This window comes from Panthera onca, chromosome B4, assembly GCF_046562875.1.
Source record: "Panthera onca isolate mPanOnc1 chromosome B4, mPanOnc1 haplotype 2, whole genome shotgun sequence".
NCBI lineage: Eukaryota > Metazoa > Chordata > Mammalia > Carnivora > Felidae > Panthera > Panthera onca.
In genome coordinates, this window is record NC_138345.1 from 4,640,594 (window position 1) to 4,651,914 (window position 11,321).

At 45.7% G+C, this 11,321-nt stretch overlaps 1 protein-coding gene and 1 long non-coding RNA gene across 3 annotated transcripts in view; both read left to right on the forward strand.

Moving 5' to 3' along the window:
• The window catches only part of LOC132695146 (uncharacterized), a 358,351-nt gene that overhangs the window by 205,543 nt on the left and 141,487 nt on the right, over positions 1-11,321 (forward strand). The window lies entirely within an intron of this gene.
• The window catches only part of NET1 (neuroepithelial cell transforming 1), a 59,279-nt gene that overhangs the window by 37,014 nt on the left and 10,944 nt on the right, over positions 1-11,321 (forward strand). The window contains exon 1 of one of the 2 annotated variants that reach the window (XM_060659385.3): positions 10,571-10,857. The exons of the other annotated variant lie outside the window; for it this stretch is intronic. Within the exon in view, the coding sequence (XP_060515368.2) occupies positions 10,765-10,857 (93 nt within the window). The 5' untranslated portion in view covers positions 10,571-10,764. Of the gene's footprint in view, positions 1-10,570; positions 10,858-11,321 lie in introns of those variants that run through there. 2 annotated transcript variants of the gene reach the window in all.

The following is an 11,321-nucleotide window of genomic DNA, read 5'->3' on the forward strand; positions in this document are numbered from 1 at the left end:
ATTTTTTTGTTTTGTTTTCCCATAGTAGTATTTATTTTCTTTGATGTATTGCCCTCTGTTACCTTTCTAGAGGTATTATTTATATTGCTTTTAACCTCTCCTTCTGTTTGCTCTGTTAACTAATATAAAATAAGCCATAAATCAAATGAAGTTATGCTAAGGCCAATAAAGATTGTTTAGAAGTTGCAAACTTGTGAACTTAACCAGTTGTTACTACTTATGTGATTTTGTGTAAATTATGTAACCATTCTAAACCTCTGTTTTCTGTATTTAATGATAAAACTTTAATCTCAAATTTGATTCATAGCTCTTCTCCACTCTTCAGCACATTTGGCTGGCCGGCCTGCCTCCCTCCCCTCCTCCTTTTCCCTCCCCTCCCCTCCCCTCCCCTCCCCTCCCATCCCTTTCCTTCCTTCCTTCCTTCCTTCCTTCCTTCCTTCCTTCCTTTATTATTGAGCTCCTACTAAGTGTTAGACACAGAGAACAAAACAAAGTCTTTGCCCTCATGAAGCTTACATTCCACTGGAGGCATAGATTGTATCTGTCAGTGACCCTAGAAATGTGTAGAGGAGACAGAGAGACTGCTCATCACATATGTCTCCACTTTTTTGAAACCCAGCCTCCTCCAAGATGTTAGGCAAGGAGAGGGGAGCAGAAATAAAGTCTCTTTGCCTTACTGGATGAGATTACATGAGCAATGGCTCCATCAAATGTTGATAACCATTCCTGTGAACCCTCCCTAAATATTGATAGTCTCTTGCAAGAGTAGCCACATCTTTTGGACGACCTCTAGCAAGTAGCATACCGTGCACCCTTCCAATACATGCTGGTTTTTGCCCACCCACATTGCAGTCATCCCAGCAAGACCATATCTTCAATCTCACCTCTGGGCTTTGTACTAGAGGATCCAGAAATTCATGTAGGTGCCATCTTGGCCCACTCTACTTCTGAGAGTTCCTAAGGGAAGGAAGGCTTGCAGAGTGGAAAGAGTAGTCTCATTTCAAAGAACGACAGGCCCCCCAACACCAACAGCTTTATTTCTCAGTTCTTTTCTGATAAAGTGGGGGTGGCTGTAGGGGGTATGGATGGTGCATCCCTGATCGGCCTCTAATAAGTAAGTCCTGCAAGGAAGTCATGATGAAAACACATTGTCTTACTCCTCCACTGCCCGTGATAGATTTCCCTCACCCTCAGCTGATGGCTGGTGTCGCTTGCTGATGCCTCCTCAGATTGAAAATATGGGTGTCTTAATCTTGGTTTCTCCCAGAAAGTAGAACCTGAGGCAAAGCTTGTGTGCTGATATTTTGGGGGGCAATAAGGGACTGGGAAAAGGAGGAAACGCCAATACCAGGGTGAGTTGTTGACTTGGCACGTTGCCCCATAGGGTATATACACCCTCGTATTTGCAGGTTGCACGTTCGTGATGCACTCGAGAAGCCCTAGAACAGAACACGCGATTGATACATATGCAGCTGATTAAGGGGTAGGGTTAGGGGGTGTGAGGAGGAGGATACTGTGCGCTCCTTGTACTGTTCAGCTGTGCTCACGCACCCCTTTAAGTCCAGTCTGTCACAGAGACTTCTGGGTCGTGACGTGCCACCATCTCTGCAGAAGTTTTTGTACACGGGAACAAGTTACAGTCTCTGCTGCTGCATAAAGGCGTGATTCAGGAACACCTTACTCCCCTGCTGCCATAACAGGTCTCCCTCAGCCTTGGCCAGCACGTCGGTGGGTCCAAGTTGCTTGCCCCACCTCATCCTCGAGGGTCTGAGCCCCTAGTTTGTTTATCTCTCTTGAGCCTTGGTGGCTCCAGAGCCAGGCTGTAACTGGGAAACACCACATCTGGGAGTGGCGGTGAGAGGGACCAATTCTGCTTCCACCCCCTGATTCCTAGGACCAAGCGTGACGGCTGTGGAGGACATAGCACCATAGATAGGCCGTTTCACGTGTATCACACTGTGAGGGACAGTGCTCCAGCACTGCAGAATTTTAACCCTGAGCTGCTAGAATAGCTAACGCTTTGATAGACAATTCCATCGTCCTGTTAAGCTGTCTGCTTCTGGACAGCGGGGCATATGGAAGAACCGGCGGATCGGGTGATTGATTACCTTTCTGTTGGTGTGACTCGTTTGCTATGAAACGGGCCCCTAAGTCTGAGGTGGTAGTGTTGGGTAGGGTCTCGTAAGTAAGGCAGGCACTGTACAAGCCCTGAAAGGACGGTGCTGGCAGAGGTCCTGAGGATAGAGGAGGAAATCCAGCGTCCAGCGGAGACGCCAGTTCCAGCCGGGCCGAATCGTGCCCACCGTAGTAGCAGGGTCCGACGTAGTCGACTAGCCGCCACGTCTGCTCAGGCAACGGTCCCGATTTCATCGTCCCTTCTCAACTGCTGGCAGGGTGGACGCTCAGCAGTGCCAGTGGTTCCCTCGCCTCGGTGAAAGGGAGTCCCTGCTGGTGGGCCCGTACATATCCTTCAGACCCGCGCTGTCGCCCCTCTTTCCCTGGGCCTCTTCCGGAAGCACCACGACGGCCCAGGAGAGACACTTGTTGATAGGCACAGGATAAATCCTTGTGTTTATCTAGTGCCTCTGAGGCACTAACCTAAGCATTAACATACGACAGAGATCCCCCCACATTGTGCACACTTCCTAGGCCCATTTATATGCCTCTTTTCCAAAATTTCTTCTCTCAGCGTTTTTAATCTTGCCCTTCCGAGCCCCTAAGCAATTAGCCAGGCCATTGACTACTTCTCAGGAGCCTGTATCTGTCTGTACTTCACGCCCTTTCTCCCTCCATTTAAGTAGACGGCCAAGTAAACTGCCTACAGCTCTGCCTGCTGGAATTGTTTCCCTTTACTGCTCTGCCTCAGGATTGTCCTTAATCAAGCACCACCCTCAGCTACCCACCCTCCCCCCACCACCACCAAATGAGGAATTGAAGGGGTAATATTGGTGTGATGTACCAGGACCGTCAGGGACATCTATGTAATTTACCTACGCCCTTTGGTCTTGTTCAGGCCTGGTTCCAAACAGACCGTTCCATCACATAACAGGTTGCCCCCGTACCTGCCCAACCTGGTGACTTGGTAGGCTTGACCCTTTTCATTTTGGACACGTCTGACTGCGTCAGTCTCCTGATGTCCCGTGGGCAGGTCCTCTGTCTTTACTAGGGCTGCTAGCACACCAGGAGCACACGTGGTTCCCTGCCATGGAGGGCGTAGCCTCGCTTCAGAGCCCTAGGGCTCTGTGTTGCAGTTCTGTTCCTGCCTTTGTCTCCCATGGAGACCCCCGGTTCCATCAGACGTGCTGGGTCACATGGCCTGTGCAGCAGGGCAGCTCGCACCACAGCCTGGACCCCGCAACCGAGGCTTCTTTTGCCCTGGATTCCACTCAAAACGGAGCATTGAGATTATTCCATTAACAGGTCAGAGCAGAATTTCCAGCTGCAGCAGATGTTTCCTCCAACAGATAGAGTCCTACCTGTTGCTTTGCCCCCTTCTTAGCGCCAGGGAATGCAAGGTACAGCAACTTGTTCTTTACCGTAGAGGGGACATCCCAGAGAGCCTCAGGCCATCAGACCTATTCCAACTTTTCGAATGTGGCCGACCCAGAATTTTCATGGCATACATTTGACTTCCCAGGGTGTCCAGAATACTTGCCATTTTCTGGTCACCAAATCTTATTTGTATGATGTCATCAGTTTACTACACTAACATGATGTTCTGTGGATAGCAAGTCCTTTTGGACTCTGGGACAGAACAGAAAAGTTAACAGCCTCGGGACATGAAATACAAGCTGCTGTCCTTCCCACCATAAAAGCCAGTTACGTTTTATCCTCCTTACTAATGGGAATTGAAAAGAACACATTGCGGGGGAGGGGGAAGAGAAGAACCCTCAGACCAGATCAATAGCCATATGCCAAATGCTAGAGGATGTGTTGATCTGTTCCAGTCAAGGACCTACATCTTGCCCGACAGCTAAGATTAAAGCTACCACTCGAGTTAAGTTGACGGTAGTCCACTGTTGGCTGTCTCGATCCATCTCGCTGAAGAAGGCCCATTGATTCGTTGAATGCAAATGTAGTGGAAACTATCCCTCCTGCCTGCTGTAATTTTGATGACTACCTCTGCATTTTCCCTTGGTGTGCAGCATTGTTTCTATTTATTATCTTGTCCCAGGGGTAGGGGATAGAATTGTCAGGGGCTCCCACGTGGCCCTTCCCACCATGATGGTTCTGAGAAGATTTTGGAGGTCACCAGCTGCTTTGTCAAAGCTCTGAAAGCAAGTAACGGAAGCCAGCAGACTCTACAATCTTTGCAGTTACCGTTGCCCCCATGTAATAGTTCGTGTTCCACTACTGCTTCACCACCCCATCTCTACCAATCAATGGCTGTAGTCCTTCTCGCCATTTTACTAATGAGGGACCCCGTTGCAGAATCTCATTCTGTGTGTCTAATCTCTAGGGCCAGTCTCAGTATTGTGTCCTAGCCGGGGTTACCTCCAGAAATCGGCCTGAGACGTGAGCTCATTGACCGTCTATTTTGAGGTGTGGTCCCAGGAACAGAAGGAGGCAGTTAACGCCAAATGTCTATAATTAAGCTGGTCACCACTGTGGGCAACTGAGGCTTGACTGTGCTAGAACCTTCTGAAGAGCCATGTACGATACACTGCGAAATTGTCTTGTCAAGGGACTGAAGGGGGAGCTTTTACTCACCAGCTCCTGTGCTCCATTAGTCACTGGATTAAGTGGGGTGTTAATTTCTCACACGTAAATGCCACACACCCCAGCATCCAGGAAGCCCACAGTGGGAAGCAGGAGCTGCCTGGCGCAGCTGGTTGCCGTAATAACGAAGTAAAAGTGGGCCGAGGGGACAGGGGCCTGGGCACAGGACATGGTACCATTTGTCTTTAGGTTTTGGCTTTGCTGAGTTTCAGGGGGCAATGAGAAAAATCCCACTCGACATCCTGTTACACAAGCATAAGTGATCTTACGTTATACTGGAAGTTGTTTGTTATCCTGTGTACTTGAGATCAAAGTCACCAGTAACAGCACCAATACCTCATTTTATTTGCTGTTTGTATTGTTACTGCAAAAAAGAACCATGGTTTTGGTAATAGCAAACTCCTTAGCCTGAGATTCTGTTTATAGTCTTTCCAATAGGATAAAGAGCTGAATTGGTCTTTTTCTGAACCAAGTTCTTAGTAAAGCTTGGATACAGTTAAACTTTTAATCCAAATGATTTTTTAAAACTCAAATCTACATATAAATATATTGCTAATTTCTTTCATGCTCATCTAGTCCAAATGGAACTGCCTTTTTTGTTATTTTTGGCTGGTTACTAAATATTTTGGAACTCTTGTTTTTTAGAAGTTCCATTTCATATTTGAATCAATCCTTCCTTTTTTAGTAAGATTTAAGCTTCTATTTTTAACTGAGCTATTTTTAGTGAGATACTAGTAAGTAGCTATTTGTAATGTTGAATTCTAGAGTTTTAGAGTGGAACATAGTTTTTTCTGTTTGTTTCATTTTTTTAATGTTTATTTTTGAGAGAAAGCGAGTGCGCGCATGAGTGAGCAGGAGTGGGGCAGGGCAGAGAGCGAGGGAGACACAGAATCTGAAGCCGGCTCCAGGCTCTGAGCTGTCAGCACAGAGCCCGATGCGGGGCTCGAACACATAGACCGCAAGATCAGTACCTGAGCCAAAGTTGGATGCTTAACTGACTGAGCCACCAAGGTGCCCCTAAAGTGAAACATAATTTTCTTATATTTAGAAAAAGCCCTTACAATATTTCTTGTGAACTATGGAAACTTTTCATACACTTAAATGACTTTTAAACACGTTTAATTTAGTAACATAAAACATGAGAGCTACACACAAGGGCTGAAGAATCAAATTGTACTGTTACCGTATTTATTTACAGATAAAATTGTTTATGTAGTCATCTATAGAAGGTCTTTATAAACATAATTAAAAAGCTGAAAAAAAAAGTGGGTTGGCAATTGCATTTCACGATATCCCATGCAGAGGGCAGCAGAGAGCTTGGCTATTGTTTTCTCTTTCCCATAATATGGCTTTCCTGGCCTAATTTCCAATTGCTGGTTATTATTCCAGACAAAAGTAAGTGAAAACAAATAATATCTAGACCCAAAAAAAGTAATGATTATTCTTCAGCTGTAATTAATCTAAATTCCAGAATTCTGATTTCACATGAAAAGAAGGAAAAAAGGTAAGTAGCCTTTTTCTATACAAGGGAAGCAATGTTATCTTTCTCTTTACCTTCTTCATATTTTAGGAAAGAAAGCATTGAAGGCTGCCTACAGGCAGGAGAACAGAGCTTATAATTATAACTGGTCTGTAGAAACCTGTATTCTCATTAAAAACTGGTATCTGTTACAAAGCTGCATTATTATTTCTAGAAAACTCAGTTTTTAAGTTTATAAATTCTAGATTTTCCACACAAAGAAAAGACACTTAACCAATCTGTGCTTCAGTTATGTGATATGTAGTATTTATAAATCATACTTTGGGGCGCCTGGGTGGCTCAGTCGGTTAAGCATTCGACTTCAGCTCAGGTCATGATCTCACAGTCCATGAGTTCGAGCCCCGCATCAGGCTCTGTACTGACAGCTCGGAGCCTGGAGCCTGCTTCAGATTCTGTGTCTCCCTCTCTCTGACCCTCCCCCATGCATGCTCTGTCTCTCTCTGTCTCAAAAATAAACAAACATTTAAAAAAAAATTTTTTTTAATCCTACTTTAATAAGATCCTAATAACATTATGAAACAGTTGAAATAGGATCTCTTCTAAAACTTAAGCAACTGGAACTATTTTGCTGTCTTTTTACTTGCCTGCCTTGTTATAAAAAGGCTCTAAGGCAAATAATGTCTCAATTGTTTTATGATTTCCTTCTCTGTAAAATGTTGACATTTATATCACAAACATCGCCTGGGACTAGTTGCCCAGCTCCCAGAGGACGACCGGTTCCGGCCTCACATGCAGCGTGTACCACACGTGTGCTCGTGGCAGGACATTTCCAGTCTCACCTGGGAAGTGGGTGACAGGAGCTGCGAGACCAGTTTGAAGCCTGTCCAGCCACTGATTAACTCTGCAACTTTGGGCAGGTTTCGAGACTGTCAGAGTCCCGGCTTCCTCCATCTGTAAAATGGTGCTCATAACACATACTTCATAAAGCTGGCGAGGTGAGATTGTGCAGGAAACTCCTGGCACGGAGTAAGGACACAAGTTTCCCTTCTCTTTTTTCACTGCCATTCTGCAGTTTCCTCCTAAGAAAACTGAGGAGGATGAGTCAATGATCTCAAAGGACCTTTTCAGCCCTCTGATTTCGGGGAGCATTGTTAGAGTCCTGAGTCTCTCTGGCTCATCACTCGGCACGTGTCGAACATCTCGTGTTCATTGTTGCTTTTTTAGATGCTATCTACAGTTGTCTAAGTTATATTTAGATCACAACCCTGAACATTCGAAACGAAACAAAGATTTTAGAGTTGGTGAGCTGGGATTTTTGTGCTGTGACTGTCACCGTTAACCCTCATTTGGCTCCTGTAGGCTTTCTATTTTTACATTTATGAGACTTCTCCCTTTACATCTTGGGTCCTCAGCTGCAGGAGAGAAATGAGAGGAATCTCTTCTCATCATCTTGGCCTTACCTCTGTCAGAACTAGACAGAAAAACAGTGGAGAAAGATGTCAGGGAAGAGACCATGAGATCACCCTCGCAGCTTCTTTCCTGTCAGCTGTGTGCAAGCCCCGTATCCCTTTATGAGGCTCAGTGACCATCAAGTTTTTGGCCTCGCTTGCATCATTTTTGGGCCAACGTAGCCAACGCAACCAGACTGCTGGGTTCTAGCCTGGCCCCTCTCTAGCTCTGAGAGCTCGAGCAGGTGCGTGTTGCCCATGATCGCTCGGTGTTCCACTTTCATGCTGCATGGTGCTGTCTGCACAGCCGCTCCCGAGGCCAGCTACGTCACCCACACGCGTGATCGGGGGTCAGGTAACGAAGGGTAGGCGGCGAAATATTCGCAGTCACCATTACTTTTTTAAAAAGGCTCAGAGCCAAAAGATGAATTATCATCGAACACAAATTACATTGGTGTTTGCAGAGAGAAGAGCAGCACTGATGCCTCCTGCAGCCCTTCGTGGGTTGTTTTCTGCAGATTGTCATCATACATGGTCTGTGCCCACTATTTCTTCTGCCTCTTCAGCCTCTGTAATTGATCTCCTGTCCTCAGCCCGCTGAACCAGCACACTCGAGGTCCTCATTAAACATGTCAGTACCAAATCCATGAGTCTTCTCTTACCCTTCTTAACCTTTTTGCTCAATGAACACCTTTTTGTCTGCTGGCATCTTGTTATGTTTCTTTTCTGCTGACTTTTCCTTTTGCAAAAGTCTTCTTCCCTTGGCATTTCTCCAAAGTTGGATCCTTGGGCCCTTGTTCTTTTTGTCCAGATGCTTTCTCCCAAGCATCTCATTCACCCATAGCTTCCACTCTGATCCCTGTGTATGTGACTCCCCAGTCTAAATCTGCCCTCTGGCCTCTTCCAAGTCCTTGTCCAGCAGTTCCAAGTCCTAGCTCAGTTTTTTCATTTCTTGCCCCACCTCAGACTCAGATCTAAAATGAAACTCTGAATTCTCTTTCAGAGCTCATTCTTCCTCATTTCTTTATATGCATTAACTGTTACCCCTCCTAACTTTAAAATTGTAGGCACCTCTGACTTGTGCGACATACCCTTTTCCTTTCCCACTGTCCCTGCCTTAGCGCCAAGTTCTTGATACTGGATTGTGCTTTTTGCATTATGTGTCCAGTCATCTTTCAAAGCCTCTGAAACGCCAGCTTACAATTTAACTTTCAGTATCTGTCACCTACTCAGTAAAATCCTCTGCTCATCCCTGTTTACCCACAGCCCGTGACCACAGTCTGGGTGCTCACTCCTTCATGCTCTTTTGGGAAAGCCTTGCACTTTTCCCTTACCTGGACCTGTGAAGAACATAACATGGCCTTCCAGGTACCACTCACATAACATCTTACAGCCTCTCCTGTAGCATCTTTCCCAGCCCCGCGCCCCCCCCCCCCCCCCCCCCGCCCCGGAAAACTGCCAGAAGTGGTTCTCCTGAACTCCTGTGGCACTTACCAGCTAACTGTACCACTTCGGAATTTTCGCAAGCTTTTATTACTTATCTCTTTGTGTAGGCTAGTTTTACATAATGGTCTGCTAGTACTTTAGAGCAGATGTGAAACCTACTTTTTGTATCCCCCACATAATCTAAAATAGTGCCTTCCACATAGATTTCTCAGACTTCTCTCATCCTAATAAATCCTAAGAATAGAATTTTTTTTTTTGCAACTCACTGGCATCATCTTCATAGTAGCATCTAGTTAAGATAAAATCCTACCTTTCAAGATAGAATACAGTGCTTTCTGTTGAGGAAGAAAATCTTCTTAGCACACCTACTAAACCATCATAAGCAGTGCTTTTCCCCAGAGGAAAGGATTTCGACTACAAAGTTGGAGACTGTCACTGGCACATGACTTAGGGCAAGTTAATTCACCTCTGTGAACCTCCTTGCTCTGTAAGGTGCAAGACATTTTAAGTAGCTCTCGTGAGTTTTTTAAATTTCTTTAAATGTTTATTTCTGAGAAAGAGAAAGACAGAGTGTGAGCAGGGGAGGGGCAGAGAGAGAGGGAGACACAGAATCTGAAGCAGGATCCAGGCTCTGAGGTGCCAGCACAGAGCCCAACGCGGGGCTCGAACTCATGAACCAAGAGAACATGACCTGAGCCGAAGTCTGATGCTTAACCCCTGAGCCACCCAGGTTCCCCAGTCTTGTGATTCTTTTAGGACTATATCAAGATCAGCTAATTCAGAATAGAGAAGGACCCTGCTATTAGAACGAAATCACCTTTTTTTTGTATTTATGTTAGAAAACATGTTACACAGATACAAAGTTTTTAAAACATAACAGAAAAAAAATATCTGCCTCCAAGTCTGAGAAATGCTGAACTTTAACATCTTAGGGGGCCCAGTTCTTTACCCATCGCCCTGTGGAAGAGTTACGTTAGGAACGGAATGAACTGAAGTGTGCTCACTGCCAGTCTTAACAAAAAATGGTGGCAACTGGTGGAAAAGCTTAATCTCACAGTTGTGAATATGCTTGCACTAAAAGGACCCTGAATAGTCAGGCTTTTCTTTGGTATATGCACTTAACTCTGAATTACAGTTTTCTTACTTGAAGTCGTCAAGTTGTCCATACTGAATTCCTTTCTAGGAAATCGGGTTTACAGGAAAAGTATCCCTGTCTGTGGCTAAGTCCTAGAGTAGGTAACGTAGATCAGCAATTAGTTGCCCTTCCGGAATGCTTTTTAAATCAGGAAAAGCCTTACATTAACCCAGTTTCCTTGAACCTTCCCGTCTTACTGGAGAAATTCCCAACCTCTTAGCTCTCTCCTGCGCAGAGAAAAGGGAGAAGCCTAGGTGCGCCCGGCAGTCAGTTAACTGGGGTCACGTGGCCGTAGGTGCCCGCCCAGCGGAGCCGGTCCGCGGAGGGCCCCGCCCCCGGAGCCTGGAGGTCCGGGCGCCTGCTCGGTGCCGCTGGCAGAAGCGGTCGTCTCCGCCGCCGGGACGGGCCTGGGCAGATGGCTGCCTGGGGGTGCCGAGCACTCGGAGGACCAGCCCGTGTGCCGGAGTAGGGCTTCGCCGCAGGGCTCGCTCGCATGTGGATTAACTCCAGAGGTTTTAAGGGATACTTGGGAAAGCATGGTGGCTCATGATGAGATTGGAGGTCTCCTGCCCATTAAAAGGACTATCCGAGTCCTGGATGTTAATAATCAGTCCTTCAGAGAACAAGAGGTAAGACCGAAAGAAAACTTAAGCCACAGGAATGTTTTCTGATTCCACGGAACTTTTAAGATTTTTAACGATAGGATTTTAAACTTAACTTTTGATCTGAGTGTTGAAATACGTGATTTTTATGCAAGTGGGAAATGCGTCTGGCTCTATGGTTTAAGTTTAGAAACTACTGTGCGGATAGGTTTAGATGCAGCACAGCTTGAGTGTGCACAAATTTCTACAGAAAGAAAAAGATTGTGAGTGTGCACGCTGCTAAATTTGGTTAAACTGGTCGCTTTTCTGATGCTTAACACATTGTTCTTTTTAACTTGCAGTTAGATTACCTAGTCTGAGGAACTGCTTTATAGGGTAAAAGGAAAAGAAGAATCCCTTCCTTGCAAGTTCACACTCGTGAACAAATTGCAATCAAAATGCTATCAGACCTAGTGCTTATTTTTTTCTTTCCACATCTAATAAATTTGTTG